The 27,065-nt window shown below is 39.6% G+C and overlaps 1 protein-coding gene across 2 annotated transcripts in view; it reads left to right on the top strand.

The window, feature by feature from the left end:
* Positions 1-27,065, top strand: part of LOC124721787 (importin-13) — a 189,705-nt gene that overhangs the window by 125,977 nt on the left and 36,663 nt on the right. For both annotated transcript variants that reach the window (XM_047246904.1, XM_047246903.1), the window contains 2 exons: positions 5,366-5,503; positions 10,109-10,334. In XM_047246904.1, coding sequence (XP_047102860.1) covers positions 5,366-5,503; positions 10,109-10,334 — 364 coding nt within the window. The remainder of the gene's footprint in view (positions 1-5,365; positions 5,504-10,108; positions 10,335-27,065) is intronic.

The raw sequence follows: 27,065 nt of genomic DNA, 5'->3' as shown, positions 1-27,065 counted from the left end.
TTATAAAATAGTACCATCATTTCACTGAGAGTAATGTATCTTTCAGAACAATTCTAAAGTGAACAAAATACTGGAATTATGTGCTGTTGATTAGTTACAGGAAACTTTTAATATGCAGTCACAATATCTGGGAGAAGGTACTCGTCCCTTTAATAGAATAAATTAATAGTGTTAACTGCATTTCTTCATTTTTAATTCTGGAATAGTCATTACAATTACTGAAGACAACCAATTTCTGGAAATTGGAAATATTAAATGCTATTGCCAAGTATTGGTTGGCTAAAATAATTAAACATACAAGTTTTGTATCTGAAGGAATGACTGAACATTACTTCCCATGTCTCACTTTTTCATGGCTGTTTAATATATAAAGCTGTGACGGGGATTTTTTTAACTTATACCAAGAAAAAAAAAAGCAGCACTCTGTCTTCAGGCCACAAGTGGCCCATCGGGACCATCCGACTGCCATGTCATCCTCAGTTGAGGATGCGGATGGGAGGGGCGTGTGGTCAGCACACTGCACTCCTGGTCATTATGATGGTTTTCTTTGACCGAAGCCGCTACTATACGATTGAGTAGCTCCTCAATTGGCATCACGAGGTTGAGTGCACCCTGAAAAATGGCAACAGCGCATGGCAGCTGGATGGTCACCCATCCAAGTGCCCGGCAAGCCCAATTGTGCTTAACTTCAGTGATCTCATGGGAACCGGTGTATCCACTGTGGCAAGGTCATTGCCTATACCAAGTAAGGTGACAAAGTATTTAGCACACTGAAATTACATTGGGGATTGTCATGTTTTATGTGGTTTGGACAACGTATTTTCTGTACCGCAATAAATGGTACAGAATGATGTATGGTGATAGGATCCACACAGTCAGTTTCATTGCATTTTGAGGAACAAGTTCTGAGCTCTGTAGCACATTGCCCATCTCGTTTTTTTTTGGTGCATTGGCGATACTTTCTGCATATGTCTGGCCTCATGGTGAGATGGCTATTGGAAGATCACATGAATGGTGTTTGTCCCAAGATTAAATTTGCCACCAAGCTTTTTGGCACTACAGCCCTTGTAGGGCTTGGCCTCCCGGACAACCTCCACCCACTTCTCTCTGCTGGCTGCCTTGGCTCTCCATCTTCTCACTTCCATCCTTCTCAAGTCCTCTTCCACTTTGTCTAGCCATCTGGTCCTTGGTCTGCCCCTTATACGATGTCCACTGGGTTTTCCTTTGAAAACTTTGTTGACTGTGCTGTTCTCCACCATTTTTTCTACATGTCCCAACCAATGTAGTCTGTTACTCTTTATTTCAGTTACGATATCTGGTTTGTTGCACAACTCTCTGATCTCCGTATTATTTCTGATTTTCCAAAAATTCCTATCATTCACTGGCCCATAGATTTTCCCAAGTATCTTCCTTTCCCATTTCAGCAACAACGCCTCATTGTTTTGTGTCGTAGTCCAGGTCTCTGAACCATACATCACCACAGGTCTAACTACTGTGTGATACACCATCAGCTTCAGGTTCCTACTAAGGCTCCTTGCTTTAAATACTTTAACCAGTGCAAAGTAGCTCCTGTTACCAGCTGCAATCCTTGCATGTATTTCTTCTCTCACATCATTATTCTCAGTTACCAGTTACCCAAGATATTTAAAGCTCTCACAGCGTTCGTATTCTTTTCTGTTCAAAGTCGTGCCTCTTTCTCCTTCACTATATCTTTTCCTAGATGTTAATGTATACTTGGTCTTTGATTGATTAATGGTCAGCCCCATCTCCGCACCATATCTTTCTACTTTTTCAAGCTTTTCTTCCTGGTCCTGTTTCCTCCTGGATAACAAATCAACATCATCTGCAAATGCAATCTCCTGAGTCACTGTGTTAAACAGTGTTCCGCCAGAGTTGTTGCATTGTGTCTTTCACATTACACTCTCCAAGGCAACATTAAACAGAATAGTGGAGAACACATCACCCTGCCGCAGTCCTTGGTTAGCTTCAGATGCCTTTGATAAGTACCCTCGATCTTTACTTTGCATACTGTTCTTCTCAAAGTCATTTGAACCAATCTTATCAGTTTGTTAGGGACTCCTGCCTCTTGCATTGCCTTCAAAAGTTGATCCCTTTTGATACTATCACAAGCTTGTTTGAAGTCAATGAACGGCTGGTGGACATCGATGTTGTACTCGTAACATTTTTCAAGGATCTTTCTGATAGTGAAAATCTGATCTTTAGTGGATCTATTAGTTCTGAAACCACACTGGTAGTCTCCTAGATACTCTTCTGCATGTGTTCTTAACTGCCCAGCCATGATTTTTCCTAATACTTTATATACTACACAGAGTAGTGCAATTCCTCCATAATTCCCGCAGTCAGCTTTTTTATGTATAGGGCAGAGTATTGCTGTACTCCACTGTTTCGGCATATTTTCGTTCCTCCATATTTCCACTATAATCTCATGCAAAACACTAGTTTTTCTTCACCATATGTTATCATTTCCACTGTAATATTGTCTCCTCCCAGAGCTTTATTGTTTTTAAGAGTCTTGATACTAACTTTAACTTCTTCCAGTGTGGGTTCTGCTACTGATCCCTGGTGCTCTTCATCTCTGTTTACTTCCTGCTCCACCTCTTCTGCCATATACTTGCATTTACCCCACCTTCATTTTCTGATTCTGTATTCAGTATTTCATTAAAATACTCCACCCATCTGTCTAAAATCTGCTCTTTTCCTCCAATCAGATTTCCCTCCTTATCTTTACAGTAAACTGGTGTGAGTTGGAATCCTTTCCTTGTATCTTTAACCCTCATATAGAATTTCCTTGTTTCTTGAGCAGTATTTCTCTCTCCTAACTTATCTATCCACTGTTTTTCAAATTCTCTCTTTTTCCTCCTACATTCTTTATCTGCTTCCCTTCTCTTCTCCTGGTATTCATCTACAGTACCTCTAGTTCTCATCTGCAGCATTCTTTTTCTTGCCTCATTTCTTTCTTCAATATTCCTCCTACAGTCTTCATCAAACCAGCTCTGGATTCTCGATTGCTTCTTTCTGCCCAGTACAGTTTCAGCTGTCTCATGTATTATTCCTTTAACCATTTCCCATCTTTCTTCAATATCCTCTCCTGCCCACTCTTCAGCTTCATTAAGTCTATTTGTCAAGTTAGTTTTATACTGTTATACTGTATTTTCATCATTTTTTAACTTGTTGTCAACAAACCGTGTTGTGATAGCTTTCTTGATCTGTGTATAATTGGCTATCCTATATCTGTGTTTGATTCTTACCAAATAATGATCACTATCTCCATTTGCATCACGACAGCTATCCACCTCTAATATATCTGAAGCATGTCGTGTATCTATGAGTATGTGATCAATCTGATTTTTTGTGATCCCATCTGGGGAGCTTCATGTAACTTTCCTTATATCTAGAATGAAATTTTCACTCTATAGCGGAATGTGTGCTGATATGAAACTGTTGCTAAGCCATGTCTCCACAATATCCTTTCTTCCAGGAGTGCTAGTTCTGCAAGGTTCACAGGAGAGCTTCTGTGAAGATTGGAAGGTAGGAGACGAGGTACTGGCAGAATTAAAGCTGTGAGGACGGGGTGTGAGTTGTGCTTAGGTAGCTCAGTTGGCAGAGCACTTGCCTGCGAAAGGCATAGGTCCCGAGTTCGAGTCTCGGTCCGGCACACAGTTTTAATCTGCCAGGAAGTTCCCTTATATCCTTACTTTGCATCCATGTGCTTTTTAACAACCATGTTATTGCTCATGGCAAAATCAATTAGTCTGATACCATTATCATTAGAAACTTCATGCAGACTCTCCTTACCAGCTGTTTTCCTGTATGCAATTTCTTTTCCTACTTGAGCATTGAGGCCCCCCATAATCACCTTAACATCATGCTTTGCCCCCCTTGCTATTTCCTGCTCAGTTGCTCATAAAATACATCTTTTACCACTGACTCTGCATCTTCTGTTGGTGCATATGTACATATGAAGGATATATTGAAGAAACGGGCTTTCATTTGTAATACACAGATTCTTTCGCTAACAGGCTTAAAGTTCAATGTGACAGCCTTTAGAGCATTATCAACCAGAAAACCTGTGCTCCCATATCCTGTGCTTCCACAGCTGTAAAACATTGTGTGTCCCAGATGTTAATATTTCACTTCCTTTCCATTTCACTTCTTGTACTGCCGCCATCGTCATATTGTATTTCTTCATTTCCTTTTTCAGGTTCTGTAGTCCCCCAGGCAGTGTTCTCACATTCCAGTCGCTAAATACCAATTCGTGTGCCATTTCCGTTTCCAAGGCCGTTTATCCGTTGCATCCATCCGGCTTTCTTTGTCCTTTGGTTCTATAACAGGCTCTCTCTTTCTGGGGTGAGGCTGTTAGCCTCACGCCCAACCCCCATCTTGGGGGACCTGGATTTTTTTAGGGTTCATTCCTCTATGAGTGTTGGCTTCCCTACACCTATAGAGCCTCTCCTGCTTGTGTTGCGGGACACACTTCGTCTGTCTCTTCTGTTGAGACCAGTCTGGCCTGGGTGACCCTGCCAATAGCTACGCTACTGCTGGCACAGCCCTCGGCTTCATCGGAGCATGCAAAACCTCCTGCCCAGCACTGAAGGTGCCTACCATAAGGTGGTGTCCCCCGGGAGGGATTTTCGACCCTGAATCCAAACAATTTTCATTACCCGATTTCTCACAACAACCATCTCCACTATAAATTCAAGCATATTCGTGGGCAATATTTGCAACACTAAAGATATTGCAGATGCTTTGGATTCAGTTGGTGAACAACTATTTTGGTAGTCTTGCATGCTGTGTTTCTGTGTGTTCCACAATGAAATGGAGCGGACAAGAAGAAAAATTTATGAATTTGCCACTCTGTGAGGCAGAGGGGGGGGGGGGGGGGTTCTCTCATTTCCAGTTGCTGCTGCAACAGGTTGGTGGAATAAATAAATATGATACTTTCTATGTGGCAGAAATGAGTGTATGTATGAAGCAACAACGTGTAGTAAACGTGGATTTGGCAGAGAGATCCTCACATTCATTGGCAATGTGACAGACAGTGAGACTGAAGAAGTTTACTTTATTAAAAATGATAATTTGGATTCATTTTAATCTGAAAATGGGGAGCACCCCTCCCTCCCCCATATTTGCAATGTGATTACTGACAGGCTCTTCTCAAGGTTGGCAGCTATGACACTGGTTTGATAGTGGCTGAAGAAAGAAGTGTAGGCTTCATGAGGGAGGGCTATGCTTTTTGTTTCGTGATTGTATTGACAATTAAGTATGACAGATTACTTTTGTTTGTAAAACTTTTTTTAACATTTTAAAGCTTTATGTAAACTTGTTTCCATTTGTAATGTTTCAGGCAATGTGTACGCTGCTAAAACAAGCTGTGTCAACACTGCTCGAGAAATTTGAAATAGTTTTACCACCTGTTGTGAACATGCTTATGAAAAGCTTTCGTGTTCGTCCTCAGCCATCGGTTCTTGAACTGTTGCAGCAGGTCTGTGGACAGATAAAATAATAATTTTATGTTGTGATATTAATTTATCTACATCACATTAGTTTATGGATTTGAAATAGTGCAATGACAAGGTATCTAATTAAGGACTGATGTTTAGATTGCCATGTCAGATACCAATGAGGATGTTTGTTTCGTGTGGCTCGTAGGTCAGCGAGTTATATTAGTCAACCACAGTATTATTGTGCCAAGGAGTGAGGGCACTTTGTTCTGCTTGTTGTGAGTTTTATCGTGATATTTTGCGAGGGCAAGCTGAATCACTCGATAGTATATGCGCAAGTCTCTTGGAAGCATTCAGAGTGCAATGCAATTTCATAATCACTAATGTACTTGTTTATTGTAACATCACTGCATATTTCCAATAATGGCCACAAGAGGTTAAGTGTAATAATATCATTGTTGAGTATTACTACTCAACTTGTTGATGAGAATATTACAGTGCTTATGCAACTTGCAGAGTGTTAAAAACTTTTAGAGGTATTGGGCCAGATAGATTATAACTTTTTGGTAGGTGGAAAGTTTTATTAAAATAATGTTTCCCAACCTCTGCAACATCCCTGCATTATTTCAATAATGGCCACGGAAAGTTAAGTGTAATAATATCATAGTCGAGTATCACTACCCAACTTGTTGATGAGAAGATTACAGTACCTATGCAACTTGCAGAGTGTTAAAAACTTTTGGAGGTGTGAAAGCTTTATTAAAATAATGTTTCCCGACCACCAATCTCCTCAGATAATTCATCAGTCAGTCTCATTTCTTAAAAATACCTTTGTCTTCAAGAGTGTTGTCCTTTTAGTCCCTTTTTCCAATGAAAACTAGAAAACAAAGTATTAGTGAAAGTATGTTTAAACTTTACATTTAATGTTACTGTGCCTAGTGACATGCGGTGAATGTTTATAGAAAATCTCATTGGGAATGGGATGAAAATGGAACACACAGCACAAATACAGTAAAAGTTTGTCTATACGTTTTTCAATGGACTACAGAAAAAAATTAAAGTGTGAAAAATGTATATATGAAATATAGCACCATTCTGTCAAATTAATTGGTAAACACAAATGAAAAATCCAGTAAATAAAAAGTTACATTCTACAGAACGTTATATAGGGTTACTAGGTACCATACTTACCAAAGATATAAAGAGAAATGTAAACCTCTACACAGAATAAAACGTCATTTCGCGAAAAGAGTCAGTAATTTTTGCTTGTTTTTTCTTTGACATGGCAATAGCTTACACTGTACCCTCAAAATGGGTTAACTCTGTCATCATTTTTTCAGAAACATTGTGGCCCATCACAAATTGTTTAGTTATTACTGACGTATTTACTGCATCGTTAAATGTCACAGAGGAATGCTGAGGCTCTTCTGTATCATCCTCATATCAGTTTGCTATGGGCACTGCAAGTCGAGGATGTAAAGTCACATGAAAATCCCTTTGGGAATGGATGAGAGTACATTTCAATATTAGCTCAAGAATGGGGCTCCTCATATTATGAAGCAGAACACTCTTCACAGAAATGCTACATCCGCAAAAGATAGACTTACCGTAATACTGCGGTTTCTAGCTACTCTAGTTCACAGTACTGGAGTAGCACTCTAATGCTGCAGTGCACATTGGCGAAAATAATACCAGAAATGTATGTAGCTATTTATAATGCACTGAAGGAGGAAAATGTGAAGGCAAATAAATTTAATACGTACTGCAGTCGTGAAAATTTTTTATTTCCACAGAAGTTGTAGATTTTCTCCTTTATAATCACAAGTGGTATATACTGGCTGTACTTCATGGCAAATAGTATCCACAATTTTTTTATAGCTCTGACTTTTTATTCTGTTCTTGTATATAGGATGTCGTAAGCTACACAGCGCTTCATCTGCCTCGAATATTTCTGCCAATTTAGTTATATATGTGACACACCGTGTATATTTGGGAGTCATATTGATAAACATTGTGTGTCAGACAGCGATGCTAGCGCTCCAAGCGGTTGATTTCTCCATGCAGTAAACATAAGATGAACATTTCCTATAATCAAATCTAGATTTGATCAAAGAAAATTTGACCAATCTCTAACTTTGACAAAGTTCCTTATAACACTATCAGATTTTATTACAGTCCAATATCGGCCTTACGAGTCCACTTCCCCGCAACCCACTCTGAAACACTGCATCGTAACTTGCGCACACTGTGGATATTTTGCCGGGACATGAAAAAAAAAGTAAAAATAAAAATGTGTAAGTGGGAAAAATGTATAAGTAAAAACATATAAATGAAGTTTTACTGTAGTTGACATTAAAACTTGGTAACTTGAAGAGAAAAAGCAGGAAGAAAGAGGAAGTTCCTAAATGCAAATTTATAATTCGTAGGACTTGGAATAACAGTCCAAATCGCCTATATAGCAAAGTAGACAGGCTGCTGCTGTTATGCTAAAAGGTGCAACAGTATATTGCATGCTACCAGCATTGGCTAATTGTATCAGTTCAGTCTCACTGATAATTTAGTGATTATTGTGCTGTTGAAGAAAGATAAATTGTGGTTGCCTGTGAACTGGTATAGAATAAGAGTTACCTCAAGTGGCACTTCATTGTATAAAGTAGGTGTTACACTGATGGTACAGCAACATGTCAAGAACTGCGCCAAACAGAGATGTGGTCCAGACTGTGTGAAGTGATTTTTTTCCTTTTTAATTTTTTATAGTATCAGTCCAGCTAATGTTCCATTTTGTACCTATCATTGGGGCTCAGTAATTGAGCCACTGGACACGTGATCAGAAGGAACAGGACTCAAATCCCTATCCTGTTATCCTGGATTAGGTTTTCCATGGTTTCTGTACAGTAAATTAATGCCGATGTTGGGGTCTTTTCTTTTGGAAAAGAAGGACTTGTAGTTAATAGCAGAACTCATCATTGATGAGAAACTAAGTACTAATCTGCATTCCTTCTTGCATTGCACATTTTAACAGTGTGTTGGTCCCCTTGAGAGGTTTGTATTCCGTCAACTATTGATTGCTTTGTCTTTAGAAACTGATCACTTCATGCTGTGCAGCTGTTGATGTACACTTCTGGAAATGGAAAAAAGAACACATTGACACCGGTGTGTCAGACCCACCATACTTGCTCCGGACACTGCGAGAGGGCTGTACAAGCAAAGATCACACGCACGGCACAGCGGACACACCAGGAACCGCGGTGTTGGCCGTTGAATGGCGCTAGCTGCGCAGCATTTTTGCACCGCCGCCGTCAGTGTCAGCCAGTTTGCCTTGGCATACGGAGCTCCATCGCAGTCTTTAACACTGGTAGCATGCCGCTACAGCGTGGACGTGAACCGTATGTGCTGTTGACGGACTTTGAGCGAGGGCGTATAGCGGGCATGCGGGAGGCCGGGTGGACGTACCGCCGACTTGCTCAACACGTGGGGCGTGAGGTCTCCACAGTACATCGATGTTGTCGCCAGTGGTCGGCGGAAGGTGCACGTGCCCGTCGACCTGGAACCGGACCGCAGCGACGCACGGATGCACGCCAAGACCGTAGGATCCTACGCAGTGCCGTAGGGGACCGCACCGCCACTTCCCAGCAAATTAGGGACACTGTTGCTCCTGGAGTATCGGCGAGGACCATTCGCAACCGTCTCCATGAAGCTGGGCTACGGTCCCGCACACCGTAAGGCCGTCTTCCGCTCATGCCCCAACATCGTGCAGCCCGCCTCCAGTGGTGTCGCGACAGGCGTGAATGGAGGGACGAATGGAGACGTGTCGTCTTCAGCAATGAGAGTCGCTTCTGCCTTGGTGCCAATGATGGTCGTATGCGTGTTTAGCGCCGTGCAGGTGAGCGCCACAATCAGGACTGCATACGACCGAGGCACACAGGGCCATCACCAAGCATCATGGTGTGGGGAGCGATCTCCTACACTGGCCGTACACCACTGGTGATCGTCGAGGGGACACTGAATAGTGCACAATACATCCAAACCGTCATCGAACCTATCGTTCTACCATTCCTAGACCAGCCAGGGAACTTGCTGTTCCAACAGGACAATGCACATCCGCATGTATCCCGTGCCACCCAACGTGCTCTAGAAGGTGTAAGTCATCTACCCTGGCCAGCAAGATCTCCGGATCTGTCCCCCATTGAGCATGTTTGGGACTGGATGAAGCGTCGTCTCACGCGGTCTGCACGTCCAGCACGAACGCTGGTCCAACTGAGGCGCCAGGTGGAAATGGCATGGCAAGCCGTTCCACAGGACTACATCCAGCATCTCTACGATCGTCTCCATGGGAGAATAGCAGCCTGCATTGCTGCGAAAGGTGGATACACAATGTACTAGTGCCGACATTGTGCATGCTCTGTTGCCTGTGTCTATGTGCCTGTGGTTCTGTCAGTGTGATCATGTGATGTATCTGACCCCAGGAATGTGTCAATAAAGTTTCCCCTTCCTGGGACAATGAATTCACGGTGTTCTTATTTCAATTTCCAGGAGTGTATTATACCGGTACTGTTAAGCTTATCAGGTGAACAGTTGAAGTGTTTGCTTGTTGATAATGTTAAGCATCAAATATATGATAGTTGTGTAATTCTTTTGTTTTACAGATTGTGATCCTGTTTGGCAGAGATACAGAACATACACAGATGATTCATTCACTTGTCACAGACATTTGCAGGATATCAATGACTTTCTGCTTTTCTTCTCCATCCACATCAGAACATTGTGATGTGATAGAATCATTTTTTAACCTTCTGTCACAACTTATAAAGAAAATTCCTAAGCTGTTCCTTATGATGGATGTCGAGGAAGTGAAGGGGTTCTTCAGGAGTGGTAAATTTTTTATAGTTAATATATCATAGTATGCAGAGTGCACCATTGTCTGATTTATTCTGAGGAAAACTTAATTTAATTATCATAGTTGTATGGTGTGGGGACTAAAATCAGCTATTTAAATGTTAACAAATAAATGAGTGGTTGGACTGAAGATCTGGAAGATGGTATACCGTGTTGGCAAGGAGAAGCTTTATTGCACACTGTACAAGCATTGCAGTTTTATGTCTCCAGCATTTTTCTAGTTCCTCTCCCTCTGATTCCTTGCTTTGAGTGATTCTCTGTATTTGTTATTGTAGTTGATTAGATTAGATTAAATTAAATTAGTACTTGTTCCATAGATCATTAATACGACACTTCGTAATGATGTGGAACGTGTCAGGTTAATAAAAAGTGTCTCTACAAGATATTACATTACACAAAATATTACACGACACTTTTTTTTGGGGGTGGAATTACCCACTTACTATATCCAAAAATTCACCTAATGAGTAGAAGGAGTTGCCATTCAGAAATTCTTTTAATTTCCTTTTAAATGCTGTATGACTATCTGTCAGACTTTCGATGCTATTAGGTAAGTGACCGAAGACTTTTGTGGCAGCATAATTTACCCCCTTCTGAGCCAAAGTTAGATTTAACCTCGAGTAGTGAAGATATATTACACGCCTTTGCGCAATGAACACTCTTTTACTCAATGATGAGTTACCCCAGAATATGATGCCATACGAAAGCAGAGAATGAAAATAGGCTTGGTAAGCTAATTTACTGAGATGTATATTGCCAAAATTTGCAATTACCCTATTAGCATAAGTAGCTGAATTCAAATGTTTCAGCAGATCTTCAGTGTGTTTTTTCCAGTTCAACCCCCATCAATGCATACACCTAGAAATTTTGAATATTCTACCTTAGCTGCCGATTTCTGATCGAAGTCTATATTTATTAATGGTGTCATTCCATTTACTGTGTGGTACTGTATATACTGTGTTTTGTCAAAGTTTAATGAGAGCCCATTTGCAGAGAACCACTTAATGATTTTCTGAAAAACATCATTTACAATTTCCCCAGTTAATTCTTGTCTGTTGGGTGTGATAGCTATACTTGTATCATAGGCAAAAAGTACCAGCTTTGCATCTTCGTGAATATAGAATGACAAGTCATTAATATATATTAAGAACAGCAGAGGACCCAAGACTGAACCTTGCAGCACTCCATTCTTGATTGTTCCCCAGTTTGAGAAATCACCAGTTTTTTGCATATTATGTGAACTGCTTATTTCAACTTTCTGCACTCTTCCAGTTAGGTATGATTTAGACCATTTGAGTGCTGTCCCATTCATACCACAGTACTTGAGCTTATCTAGAAGTATTCCATGATTTACACAATCAAAAGCCTTTGAGAGATCACAAAAAATCCCAATGGGTGACTTCCGGTTACTCAGAGCATTTAATATTTCATTAGTGAAAGTATATATAGCATCTTCCATTGAAAAACCTTTGTGGAAATCAAACTGACATTTTGTTAAAACTTTATTTTTACAAATGTGTGAAGCTACTGTACAATACATAACTTTTTCAAGAATTTTGGATAAGGCAGTCACAAGAGAGACTTGGCGGTAGTTGTTGACATCAGACGTATCCCCTTTTTTATGCAGTGGTTTAACAATGGCATACTTCAGTCTATCTGGGAAAATACCGTGCTTCAGCGAGCTATTACATATGTGGCTAAGAATCCCACTTATCTCTTGGGAATAAGCTTTTATTATTGTTCTGGAAATGCCATCAATTCCATGTGAGCTTTTATTCTTGAGAGAGTTTATCATCTTCATAATTTCAAAAAGAGAGGTGGGTATAATTGCAATTGTATCAAATTGTGTGGGTAAGGCCTCTTCCATTAACTGCCTTGCTTCTTCTAATGAACATTTAGATCCTATTTTCTCTACAACATTTTAAAAATGATTATTCAAAACGTTTTCGACTTCTGGCTTGTTGTTTGTCAAGTTTCCATTTGTTTTGATGGTAATGCCGTCATCCTGTACTCTTGGTTGCCCTGTCTCCCTTGTAATAATATTCCAAATTGTTTTGATTTTGTCATCAGAGGTATTAATCTCAGACGTGATGCACATGCTTCTGGACTTTTTAATAACCTTTCTTAATGTAGCACAATAGTTTTTATAATATTTGGCAGTTTCTGGGTCATTACTCTTTCTTGTTGTTAGATACAGTTCCCTTTCGTGGTTACAAGATATTTTTATTCCTTTTGTAAGAAGGTTTTTTTTGCATGGTTTCTTATAATTAGATTTAACTACTTTCTTGGGGAAACAGTTTTCAAATTCTCTTAAAAGTGTATCATGAAATAAGTTATATTTTAAATTAGCATCGGGTTCCTTGTACACCTCATCCCAGTATAACTGCTGAAGATTTTCCCTGAAATTTCTAATTGTTGAGTCATTGATTGAATGCACAACTTTGGAGGGTAGTTTTGAATTACTGAATGGAGCTATGTTATATACTGTAACTAGCTGAGCACCATGATCAGAAAGACCATTCTCAACAGGACAAGAATTTATGTTTTTAAACTTACCTTGGTCTATAAAAGTGTTATCTATCAATGTGCTACTGTCATTTACTACCCGAGTGTGAAAGTAGTACCTTTGTATTCATTTTCTGTGGCTATTAACAGTTAACCTTATACTCTTTTAATTTCATATTCTAAATATGAACCTGCAGTTATTGTTCATATTTACATTACTCTTGAGAGTCTGCAAAATTTAACAATGTGGCAATGTATCGGCAAATAAAAATAATGTACATTATAATAGCTTGTCCTATCTGGCAACACATGACAGAAACTACAATAATTTCATTGCAAACTACTGCAAAAAGTAATATCCGAGGTTATCGAGAAGGTGCAAGTTTGAATTATCACTGTAATGAAAGTGAGTGTATGCCTTCTCAGTTAATTAGCTTCCAGATAGAAACATGAATACACCACACACCATAATTATCTCAGTAATATTATCCTTCCCCACGACTTCAAAATTCTTTTGAATAACAGGAATGGATTTCATTAACATAGCGATCAGTTTAAATGATTTCCACATACTTATATCTTTCAAGCAGTAATGGCATTTGTTCATAGGATAAATTTCGTATACTTTTGATTCTATCAGCCAAGGGAAGGAACAAGAACAAATGGGAATTAAATATGACCTTGAAATGGTTTTACAATATTTAGCGATCGACAGATAACAGAGATTTTAAATCGTGCGTGTCTAGTACCTATGGAATTGTATGTGATTGCTGACAAAGATAACAAATATCTTGAATTACACAAGCATGATACAATATATATTACCGTGCCCCTAATTGTGATACACTTTATTTACCAAGTAAACAAGGCTCTCACAAGTCTGATTTTACTTGCTGCATTGGTAATTGGTTTTTTATCATTTTCTTTATTCTTTGGAATGACTTAAGTTCTGTTCTATCTTTTCTTTCAGATGGAGCTTCAGTTATCTCTGTTTGATAGAGGAGTGTGGGTGTAGGATCAATATTGGATACATTTTTGTTTGACAGTTTTCTTTGCATACATCTCAATGTTGGGTATCCATAAATTTGAACTTTATTGCGTGACATACTAAAGGTGATTTTTTTTTTTTTTTTTTTTTTTTTTTTTTTTTTTTTTTTTTTTTTCGGAGTCATGTTCAGAGAATTCTTACAGTCTGAATTACAATCTGTTTGACTTCTTACATTTTACAGCATTGACTTTTGTCGATGTGACGTTTGCTGCTTGTCAGGTTGGCTTTTTGTACTGTGCCCTGGGTTACTTCACTGAATAGTCATAGCACAGTCTGCCTCATGGCTGAATCGGTTCACTGTTCATCACCTTGTGACTCATAACACTTCCTAATACTACAGTAGCATATCACTGTCTTTAATAGCTGTAAACGCACTCACATAGCATCTGCGTAGTCAGTTAATTGCAGTCTTGATAATGTTTGCCAGATCATTTTAAGATGCTTAATGCACACAATCTTGTTTCTAACAAGTAATGTCGGCAGGCAAGTCTAATTGTTGCATCTCTTTGTGACACATTGGGATTCGTGTCTATGAATGGCAGTGTTTCTGACACACACACACACACACACACACACACACACACACACACACCTCTTCACCATCGAAATTCTTGCTCAAAAGTTAGTGATATTCCCAGTTTATTTGTGCATATGTATCTGCAGTTTGTGAGTCTTTACTCACACTGTAATATCAGTTCACACATGTCTGGCTAGACAAACTAACATATGAATTTTTATATTGTCAGTATGCAGATACAAATCTAATAAACTCATACTGCATCCTCACAGTAAAACATTTTGGTTGGCTGCCATTACAAATCCCATGTGATAACAAACTATCCTACGATCAGGGTATTTTTCTACTGGACTCAATTGTACTAAGTTCAGTGGGACAAGCAGCTGATAGCAAGACTGAGATAGATGGACAAACTAGACAACGAACCAATTCAGAATAAAACCCTAAACCTAACTTAGAACACACTTCTCAACTTAGAATTGCATAAAGTCATCAAATTATTAATCTTCCCTTTATTAGATGGAAAGCAACCTTTGTTACCCTGAACTTTGTGTAGTTACTTTCCGATATATGCATGTCTGCAGCATCTCAATCTTTTCAGACTGGTTAAATACACAAGTTTGATTGATGTGAAAAGAGCACACCTAATGATTTTACCATTTCATTTACTTAAAGTACTATATTATTTGAAACAAGAAAAATTCTCTCTCCATTTACTAGAACAGGGCACAAACTGTCTTTGATTCATTTCTTTAGGCAGCATTTACCTCCATGTACATACTCTATTCTCTGTTTCATGTTTTTTTTCTGAATGAAATGTCCTCTACCCTTGTAACTGATCAACATATACACAAGACACATTTTATTAAATGACACAAAGTATGCCTTAACTTAGTATTCACAATTATGTAAAGATTCTTGTAGTACCATAGAATGACCAAACAATACTACATATATACACATACAAATTATTTACAAATACACATGTAAAAAGCACACATGTTCTGTTGTAGTTCATTATAGTGAAGACATATCCACTGTTTCACACTACAAGTAAAGTGTCCATCACACTGATTTACTACGTAGTGTAGAAACTACATTCACATACAAAACTATATACACATCTAGTTTTCACACTCAGCTAGAAGCATTTTTCAAAGTCTTCATTTGGATAAAGACCTTTTATTTTATTACTTCCAGGATATACAGGGTGACACAGAATAATGGGAATGTTTGAAATGAGTAGTAACAGCCATGGGCGGTGGCAGCACTGTGGGTTCATGACAGTTAACGAGTAAACAGTCCACCGTTTCAGTAATCTTGGATCAGTGGAACGGAAAACAGCGTGCGTTAGCCATCAAAATTTTTTATAAAAACAAGTGAACATTGATGTATGTGAGTCTCTTACGGAGCCCACAGCGTTCAATTTGTAAGCAAGCAGCAGTGGTTGCAATGTCCTGGGAGAGTGTTCGCAGAATTCTTCATCTTGATTTAAAATTTCAACCGTACAAACTACAGGTGGTGCAACAATTGAAGGACAACCATTACCTTTTACGATTAGGATTCTGTGAACAAATGATGAGAAAAATAAACAGTGACAATGAATTTCTGAACGAGCTGTGGTTCTCAGATGAGGCACATTTTCATCTCACAGGTTATGTGAATAAACAGAACTACCATTACTGGACAAACACAAATCCTAATGACATTCATGAGTGCCCTTACACACTATTGAAGTGAAGTATAGTGTGGTGTTTCATCACATGGGATTATCGGGGCGTATTTTTTCTCAAACGAACAGGAAAACACAATAACTGCGGATCATTACGTGGAGATGTTACGAACTTCCATCACACTTGCATTGAACAACTTTCTAAACATTCAAGAAGCCTGGTTTCAACAGGACGGAGCATGTGTACCAGTATCTCATTTGGTGTGCAGTTGTTTGAGGTTTGTTGCAGGTTATTGACTATTTCTTCGAACTGAATGAAAAAATTTACCCAGGTAGTTAATTTGTTAGAACAATATGTCCTGATAACTTGTTAAACTCCAAGAAGGTTGTGTAAGTGTGGTTTACTTTGCCTGTGGTGGTACTTTAGGTCAGTATTTGGTTTACACCATTTCTCTAAAAGAAGCTTCTCCAGCATACACTAGTGAAGTTGCTTGCATTTTCGGACAAGGTAGCTGCAGGCTTGCCAAAGTTAGTGTTATAATCAGTGACCAACCTTTGTATTATGGGAGAGCTCATCACCATATTTAGTGCATATAATTTTAGGTGCTTAAGAAAAGTTCATAAAGAGCTACTATGAGGGTTGATCCAGAAGTAAGGCTCCCAAAGAGCTCCAGCCACACAAGAAGGTGCTAGGTGAAATCCATCAACACCGCTGTGTGCAGCTGTTCACCTACTCTCAAGTCCACCCTGCTGCGCTTCACTGCACCACTCAGTATTGGCTCAGCAGCCGTCCACAATGGAGGTGCCCATTGTTGATCCCACCAAATGCAAAATACGTTCCGTAATTCGGTTGTTGCATGCAAAAGGGGCTCCAGCCATGGATGTTCATCGTCAGTAAACACAAGTGTATGGCAACAAGTGTATGTCCGTTCAGCACATCTGAAAATGATGCAGGAAGTTGAGTGCGGGTCAGGAGGAGGTCCACGATGAGGAACAGAGTGGAAGACCTTCAGTTTTGGAGGCAGTTATCGAGATGGTCCAATGTGAAGTGTTTCAAAATGGGAGGATCACTGTCCGTGAACTTGTTGCTCAGATTCCTGGGAGTTATTAGGGTACAATTGAAAGCGCTTTGACGGAAAAATTGGGGTATCTCAAATGTTGCGCTCGATGGGTATTGCGTGTGCTGACAGCAGAACACAAAGAGAAACATCTTCATTGTGCTTGCCAGTTTCTTCAAAAGTGTCAATAAGATAAGGAAGGGCTGTTGAACTCCATTGTATGGGAGATGAAATGTGTGTGTTTCATTTCACTCTAGAAATGAAAGAAAAATCTAAACAATGGCATCACTCAGGATGAACAGTCAGAGAGAAGTTCAAACGAACTCATTCTGCTGGCAAAGTCATGGCCCCTGTATTTTGGGATTATAAGGGGAGACTGTTGATGGATTTCAGGGAACCTGGGACAACAGTCAACTCAGACAGTTATTGCGAAACACTACAAAAACTCAGGTGAGCTATCTAGAACTGCCAGAGAGGACGACTGACAGAGGGTGTAACACCACTTCACGATAATGCCCTACCTCACGTCTCCCCAGGAACTTTTGACAGACTTTGAACTGTCATGCCCCACCACCATACAGTTCGGCCCTCGTGCCTAGTGATTATCACTTGTTCCCCAAGTTAAAGGAACACTCGGGTGGCCAACGCTTCCAGAGCGATGATGAAGTCAAAGAAGAGGTGAAACGCTTCCTCAGTGGGTTGGCGGCGGCATTCTACAACGTGGGGATACAGAAATTCTAGCATCGTCTCCAAAAATGCGTAGAAAAAAAAAGGCGATTATGTAGAAAAATAGAGCTAAGTTTTTTCTTTCCAGCGGTGTAAATTTCTATGAGAATAAATAATGTTGCCTGTTTCTAAAAATGAAGGGAACATTACTTTTGGATCAACCCTTGTAATATCTTACCCCAGCACGTGCACTGGAAAGTGTCAACATACGACTGCTGCAATGAATGGTAAAGGTTCCCGTGTTACGATAGCATTAACTCGCCATTACACACTTGTTTGACAGGTTTGCTTTCTGACAAAGCAGCGATTGCTGCACTTTCCTCCTCGTATTTGGAAGGCAGCAGTATGAGCTGATCTTATTTTGTAGTGTCCTCGGGGTAGGACGCTGTGGTGAATGGTGTATTGAGGTCAGGCTGGTGGAACACCACAACAGGTACTTGTGTGTGCCTACCCAGAGGACAGGTGCCCGTCTGACATCTGAAGGCATTAATAAAATAGCATTACAGTATTGAACATTAGTTGTCTACAAAACAAAACAAAAAATAGGTGATGCTTCAGTGTTCGGGCAGCCAGTGAAGACAGGGGCACAAGCCGTAGTGCTCGCACAGTACGTACTGACCTGGATGCTTCCTGCAGCAGTGTCGGTCAGTCGGCACCACTATCGTCACGAAGCCGTTTCCCCGCAGTGTTAGCATGTGATGCCGTCTGTGATGCTCGTGGTGGTCACCGGCTTCCCAGAGAAGATGGTCAGGGCACCCGTGATCCAGTCATAAAGTATTCTCTATAGATAGCACCCAGGGAAGCTGTCTACCAGCTCAGCTCAGAGTACATGAAGCCATACAGAGAAGTGCTGTGCCCTCCTATCTAGGAGAGAGAGGCTGGCAGTATCGGTGTCAACCACAGGAACAGAGGTTGCCCGCACTAGTGGTGGATGGTGATCTACCCTCAGTCCCGGCAGGTTAGGTCTCTATAAGGCCTGCCAGACAGGGACAGGGACAGGGACAGGGACAGTCTTGATTCTGTAGGTGGCACTGCAACTCACAGCAATAAGCCCCTCCAGACACAACTGGCTGCTCCATAGCAGATCAAAGGCAACTAGATGAGCAGAGGGCCAAGTGACATAGGCCTCCCCTCTTGACAGGGAACAGAACTCTACCAGAACAGAATTAGTACTTATACGAGACGGACTTGTGTGGGGCAGCAATGACATCACTCGTTCTGTTTTCTCATTTTGTCAGCTCTCTTATTCACTTCAAGATTTCACAACTTCACCTTTTGGATGCTCTTTCCTGCTGTGTCATTAACTGAATAGTTACTCCTGTGTCCAATTTAAGCTCTCTCGCTACATTTTGCACAGTCAGGATTGTGACGATAACAGTCTGTCACCGTGATGTCATTTTGCTTCGTTGCTTGCTCGAGTACTCAGTCCGTTTTGGATGTTGCAGTAGCCTCTGTGTGTGCTGCTACTCCATCAGCATTTGTCTTGCTAGCATTCTGCCTGGTCATTGACCAATTCTGCTCTGCCTCTGGTGTTGCCCTGTAAGAGCTTAAAATTATTTCTTGCCAACCCAGTATACAATTCCGCTGTGTGACAGTTTGCGTACTGAACTGGGACACACCAGTTGTCAGAATTCGGATGTTAACAATAAAATAATACTTGTTACACATAACAGTCTTCGTATCCCCCTAGTGGTGGCAGGTCGTTTCGTACACAGAATGGAGTAGGCTGTAAGGCAGAAGGTATCGTGCAATATGACATTTAGGTGACACTAATGTACCTGTATTGTACTAGGCCTTTCCACAAATACTCTCGAATACCTTACCGAAGTAGTTGTTAAGTCAGAACATTGTTCGCCAGTTAGATATGTAGACTCTCTTTATCTTGCCACCTACCTGTTCTCTAATGTCGGTCACAGTAGTTCTTTCAGGTTGCTGCCTATCCGTGCAGTTAGTCTCACTGCTTATTGTCGTAATTTTTAGTCGTTGACAGTATTTGCTATGACTGACATTGGACTTCAATAATTCTGTCTCCACCCTAACACCATCCGTATCAAATCTCCCACGGGAAAGGTAGATTGTAGCGTTCCTTTCACAGAGAAACACTGTGCCTAAAATGCAATCTGCAATCGATGAACCAACTACCAGGAACGTGCATGAAGTCACTAAATTTCCTAGCTGGAGCAGTATGCAGGCTTGCTTGCTGTTTTGCATTGCATGACGTGACGCCTATAGCTCCCAGTATCTTATAGTTGCTGACAGGCGAGGCTGGCACTTCGTAACCTCACTTTTTTTTAATATATATGTCAGTACAGATTGTGTTGAATGCAGTGCCCATGTCTAGTATTACTGTCATTAAAAATTTGGCTAAATGTTGATTCGTAGCAGATTGTGAAACAGTAATGTGTCAGCTATCACACTTAATACCATTTGAGTACAAATAATACCTAAGGTCATGCCTGTTATTGTTTCTTATCAAGATGAATTGACTGACCACTGCTCCTACCCCATTCCATGACTGCCATTCTGGGGCTGAACTAGTTTGTAATTAGTTTTTCGGGTTGGACGTAGACAGACAATTTAAATCATCTGCCACCTTCTGATTAGAAATCGAACTATGCCAGCTCTGATTACTTTGATTACTTCATGGCAGTTGCTGCCGCTGATTATGGTTATTGTGGTTTGCGTAACTGGGGTTATACCTGTTATCATGTCATTTTTGATTTTGTCTATCAAAGTGATTATTATGGTTCAGCTGTTGATTGTTGCTCTCACTACGCTGGTCTCTCGGAGCACTATTTTTTCTGGTGTGATTTGCATAATGATTCTTTTCAGAATTGTTGTTATTGTCATTTTTGCTGTTAAACCTTCCATTGTTAGTTGCTCTTTTTACATGTTCAGTTATCAGGTCTGCTGAATCTGAAACTGACAGGAATTCCTCCGTATTGGCTTCTGATACTGTAAGTACTTTCTTCCTGATGTGCACGGGCAACTTTGCAGCACCATCATGATGGGAAAAGGAGTTATCCCAATATCTAGATTTATTAATGCATTTTTCAAAATATTTACGTAAGCTGCCCTGCTGGGCTGGCTTTAGACTGAGGACCTCTTTATGGAGTCACTCCTGAACTCAACGAGATCAGCCACTGATGAAGCCTCGAAACGTGATCTTGGTATGGCTCCCCAAAATGCCTAAGTGAATACCACTGGATGAATATTTTTCTTATTTGACAAACACACCTGAAATTTCCATTGTCGAATTAAATTCTCCTCAAGTAGCAAGGAAGTAAAAAATTGCACAACCCCATACCACGTAACTAATTGTGCAGTAATGAAGTTAGCAGCTCAGTTTCACTCGCTGCAGCCTGCTCAGTGTGGGTTCAGAAATGTTTCTTCAAAATATTGTGTAATTGACCAACACACACTATATCCCTTATGTGTGCTTGTTGTCTTCTCGCACCATCGATTTGTACACTAATAGCATTATGCCATTGGGACAAATTGTGATCTAGCTTCTATGTTGCATTGCACTGTTCAGATTTCACCCAACTAGATGAACAATGATATTTAGATGTAAATTTTGTTTTTGTGGTCTTGCTGATGGGTTCTTGGAACTTCATATCAATTGTTTCTGTTATCTTATTGTCCTTTTTGGATGTCTAGGAAACGAATGAATCAGTGAATTTGTTATGTAGCAGCTCAGATTGTTCCTGCAAAGATTTCTCTTGCTTGGCAGCTGCGTTGATAACTCTTTCAGATAGTTGCCAAACAGTTTTGGATAGTGTACTTTATCTTTACTGGATCTTGATGACTTTGGTGGTCAGCTTTTGCACTGTCTCATGCAAACCTGCCTGGGCTGTCATCAGCTCAAACATTTCAGCAGAAAGTTTTCTCACTAAAGTGTTCTGTTTTGAGGATATTTTGGTGGACAGAGCATCTTGTTTTGCTGAAATTTCAGATGACATAGTGTCTTGCTTTTGCGATGATTTGCCTATGTGGTTTAATACCACGGACATTGTCCTGTATATTACATCTTTTTTTTTTCCTCCAATAATTCTGTTAATGGATCGTTTTTCTGAGTTCCCTGAATGGTAGATCATTTCACTGCACAGCTCATCGTTTATGATATACTTTGTGGGATCCATATTCAATTGCTTAGCTATCTTGACCACAACATGAACCACCACAAACTATCAAAGTTAAAACTTTTTCACTTGTAAAGTACTTAATTACAATACTTATTACTCTGTTTAATTACAATACTTATTAGTCTGTTTAATAATTGCAAATGATAATAGTTGTGTCATAAGAAGTACCTAAAGTCAAACAGTCTAATGGCATGTAGGGTTAAATCTGACTTTGGCACAGAAAGGGGTAAATTATGCTGCCACAAAAGTCTTTGGTCACATACCAAACAGCATCAAAAGCCTGACAGATAGTCAACCAACATTTAAAAATAAATTAAAAGAATTTCTAGATGACAACTCCTTCTACTCATTGGCTGAATTTTTAGATATAAATTAAGGGAGGGGAAAAAAAACAACTTAAACATTAGTGTCATGCAATATTTTGTGTATTGTAATATCTTGTACAAATATCTTTTATTAACCTGACACGTTCCACATTATTACGAAGTGTCGTATTCATGATCTATGGAACAAGTATTAATCTAATCTAATCTAATCTAATCTGGGCCTATAGTTGTCTCATGCACAGATTTCACCAACAGACTTCTTAGGTTACTGCATAAAATACTTTAACAGTTCCATAAAATCACCAGGCTGGGCTTTGAGCTGTTCTAAGTGATTATGTGGAAGCAAGCAAGCCTGTATAAAAATGTGTAAATTTTAACAAGAATTATTCTCCACTGATGAAAATTCTCCTCTTTTTGGTGTATCACTCTCTTTTAGTCTTCTTAGGATGTTCTCCACTCAAATTTCCATGAAACTTAAAGGTATGTCCAAATTGCATTAATAGATTACAAAAATTCCATTTCAGTAATGTGTTCTGTCACAGTCACCTTTTTATAATATATTGACATGTTCACAAGTTAAAATAAGTGGTGTTATAATTAATCAAACAGTGGAAAACCCAGGATCAAATGTAACAGTATTATGAAAAGAAAAGTTGCTACTCACCATATAGCGGAGATGCTGAGTCACGGATAGGCACAACAAAAAAACTCTCATAAATAAAGCTTTCTGCCAATAAGGTCTTTGTCAGAAATTGATGAGACACACAAATGCAACTCACACAAGTCTGCAGTCTCAGGCAACTGTAGCCACACTGCGAGCAGCAGCACCAGTGCATGATGGGAATGGCAGCTGGGACGGGGGTAAGGAGGAGGCTGGGGTAGTGAGGGGGAGGGATAGTAGGGTAGGGGTGGCAGACAGTGCAGTGCTGCTTGGGAACGTTCAGGGACGACGTGGAGAGTGGGCAGCTATGTGCAATCGGGAGGTTAGACAGTGGGCAGGGGAGAGGGGATAGCGTAAAAGGAGAGAAGTAAAAAGACTTTGTGCAATAGTGGAATGAGGGCTGTGTAGTGCTGGAATGGGAACAGGGAGGCTGGATGGGTGAAGACAATGACTAATGAAGGTTGAGGCCAGGAGCATTATGGGAACGTAGGAAATATTGCAGGGAAAGTTCCCACCAGCGCACTTCAGAGAAGCTGGTATTGGTGGGAAGGATCCATGTGGCACAGGCTGTGAAGCAGTCATTGAAATGAAGGATGCCATATTTGGCAGTGTGCTCAGCAGTCAGGTGGTCCACTTGTTTCTTGGCCACAGTTTGTAGGTGGCTATTCATGCGGACAGACAGCTTGTTGGTTGTCATGCCCGCATAAAATGCAGCACAGTGGTTGCAGCTTAGCTTGTAGATCACATGAGTGGTTTCACAGATAGCCGTGCCTTTGATGGTACTGGAGTAGGTGGTGGTGGGAAGATGTATGGTACAGGTCTGGCATCTAGGTCTGTTACCCTACTATCCCTCCCCCTCCCCGCCACAGCCATCTCCTTACCCCCACCCAGTCACCACTCTCATCATGCAATGGTGCTGCTGCTCGCAGTGTGGCTACAGTTGCCCGAGACTGCAGGCATGTTTCTATTTTTGAAAAAGGCCTTCTGGGCCAAAAGCTTTATTCGTGACCGTTTTTTTTGTTGTGCCTATCTGTGACTCAGCGTCTCTGGTATTATAATTGATTGTCCTATCTGGCGGCACGTGGCAGAAAGGAAAATAATTTCATTGTAAACTGTTGCAAAAAGTAATCTCTGAGATAAATCAAGAAGCTGCAGGTTCATATTATTGTCATAATAAAAGTGAGTGTATGCCTTCTTAGTTAATTGCCTTCCAGATAGAAATGTGAATACACCACACAATATAATTCTCTCGTAATATTATCTTTCCCCTTGACTTAAAAAATTGAGTAATAATTACAGATTTCATTAACTTAGGGATGACTAAATGATTACTACAAACTTACATATTCCAAACAGTAACAGTATTTATTTATAGGATAAATTACATATACTTTTGAGTGTGTCAGCCATGGTAAGGAATAATAACAGAAAGGGAATTAAATATGGTTTTATATTATTTAGCAACCCAAAGATAACAGAGATTTTGAATTGCACGCATCTAGCACTTATTGAATGCTACATGAGCACTGACAGAGATACAAAATATCATCAGTGACACAAATATGATATGACGTATTATTCAGCAGAAGTAATTTTATTGCAAGTGTTATAATTTTTCTTATATCCTCCTTCAAAAATCGAAGTCTTATTCATATGCAGTGCAAATAGTGCCATTGTTGTCCTGAAAGACTTTATTTTGGTTTCTTTCTAGTTTTTTTCATTGCAGGTTTTGGAGAACTGCTATATGAAATTGCTGTTTATATCTGATCTAGTTTCAAATGGGCAGCTGGTTTCAGTTTTGTATGAAATCATTCAAATGTATTTTAAAATGTGGTAGAGAGACAGTTGTCTTAGGTAGCTTCTTTATTTTCCTTGTAATAACAATAATAATAACAATAATAATAATAAGTTCAGGGATTACAAAAACTGTTTCCTTATCAACAATACAACCTTTCTAAATCTCCCCCTCCTTTAGCCTGGTGCTGGAACACATTGTTGTAACCTTTCTCTGGTATGCTAAGAATTTAATGCTGTTGTTTAGTTTGGTAAAGGTGATTTCTTACTGAAAATAACAGTAGCAGTCGGTGAATCTGTGTGTTAACAATAGTTTAATGGCTGTACTCTTTATACATATGATAAGCAACAGTGGCTGGTTGCTGTTCTTGTTTTCAGTAAGAAATCCGTTGTAGGTTATACAGTCACAATCTAATAACATCAGTTTCCAACAAGATAACATTAGAGTGGTACATATGCTTTTTATGTACTGTCATTTTCTAAGTATCTGACGTTTAACTCAGTGCCTCAAAGTTACGCGACTTATGGAACACAAATCTCATCTGTAAATTGTTGATTTTTAACATATTATCAAGCCAAAAGTTTGACTTTTACATCCATAGAGAAATGGTAGTTTTTTTAATGACATTGTCACATTTGAGTTTAATTTATTTTCTTATTTGTTTACTAATGCTTCTTTTTAAAATTCATTTTAACTTATTGTATTTCAGTAAGTTTTGCTTTGTGTGGTTTGTAATTTTTGATCTTGGCTCCCCAAACATATAAAATATGTTAGTTGTTTTATTTCTTTTTTATAATTAAACACTTAAATCTCCTGTACCAGTAACATCTTCAGAAATTTTCAGATTTAACTCCATAAAGATGTTTAGAAGCATGCACTCAGCTCTTTGTAAATCCTCCATATTTGGAAGCATCAGTAATATCTTGATGCTTATAGCTATGTTTCTCTTTTATTTGTGTAACTGGAACTATTGGCTCTTTACCTGTATCTGTGGCAGCTGAGATGTTTTGTATCAGTGCTTGTTTTGTATCAGTGCTTGTTTTGTATCAGTGCTTGTTTTGTATCAGTGCTTAATTGCCCTCCTGAGATAAAGAGTTCTTGCTTTCAGCTGCTCTCTTGAACTCTTCCTTGCTTCCAGCATGTCTGAAGTGTTGAAAATTACTGCTGTATTTCCAACCATTCAGCTCTGACTTCATGCATCATAATTTCTTGTATTTGTTTTTATAATTGCATCAAAGAGATCTCATCAAGCCAGTGCCTCATTTCCTACCTTCCAAATTTCACGGAAGTTCTCCTGCATAACTTTCAAAACTAGCACTCCTAGAAGAAAGGATATTTTGGAGACATGGGTTAGACATATTGTGGGGTATGTTTCCGTATGAATTTTCACTCTGCGGTGGAATGTGTGCTGATATGAAACCTCTTGACAGATTAAAACTGTGTTCTGGACCAGGATTCGAACCTGAGACCTTTGCCTTTTGCAGTATCATTGCTTGCACAATTGCTAGTCTTGCAAGCTACACAGGAGAACTTCTGGAAAGTTTGCAAGGTAGGACATTAGGTATTGGTGGAGGTAAAACTGTGAGGATGGGTCATGAGTCTTGCTTGGATAGCTTAGTTGGTAGAGCAATTGCCCATGCAAGGCAAAGGTCTCAGGTTGGAGTGCTGCTCTGGCACACAGTTTTAAGATGTCATAAAGGTCTTGCAGTTTGTTGGTAGATACTACTTACTTGGAGCTTGGAAGAGTGAGAGACAGATTGTAGTCTAGAGTCCGGCATGATGCATGCCAAAATGCCTCGTCATTCCCAGTGAAAAGTGGAAGTTTGAGTCTCATTCTAGCTCTGGCCCATCATCATCATCATCATCATCATCATCATCATCATTGATCCTGTCCACCTCTTATTTTATTGGTAATGATTTAGTCAGTTATTAATTTAGATCCTCATTCAGGTCATGTATAGTCATTTTTATTTGAGAAAAGAGATTCAGACTTGTAAGTTCATTAAAATATGTAAACTTTCTTAGTGTCTTGTCTCTTAATTGTTCAATAAAAAATTCAGAAGTTCACAACCATCTGAATGACATTAACAGTGTGAGATAGATGTTAAATGTTTTTTATGAGCTCACAAACAAGGCCACAGTAGGTTCTTTTGTAGTGGCAGCAGTACATGTGCCAGACCTTTGTCTTCAGCAATTGCCTAAAATGGATTAAAAATGTAGTTACTATTTTTTTAGGTACATCCAATATGATGGA

The sequence above is a fragment of the Schistocerca piceifrons genome, chromosome X, assembly GCF_021461385.2.
Source record: "Schistocerca piceifrons isolate TAMUIC-IGC-003096 chromosome X, iqSchPice1.1, whole genome shotgun sequence".
NCBI classification, from domain to species: domain Eukaryota; kingdom Metazoa; phylum Arthropoda; class Insecta; order Orthoptera; family Acrididae; genus Schistocerca; species Schistocerca piceifrons.
This window is presented reverse-complemented; position numbering and strand designations above follow the sequence as displayed.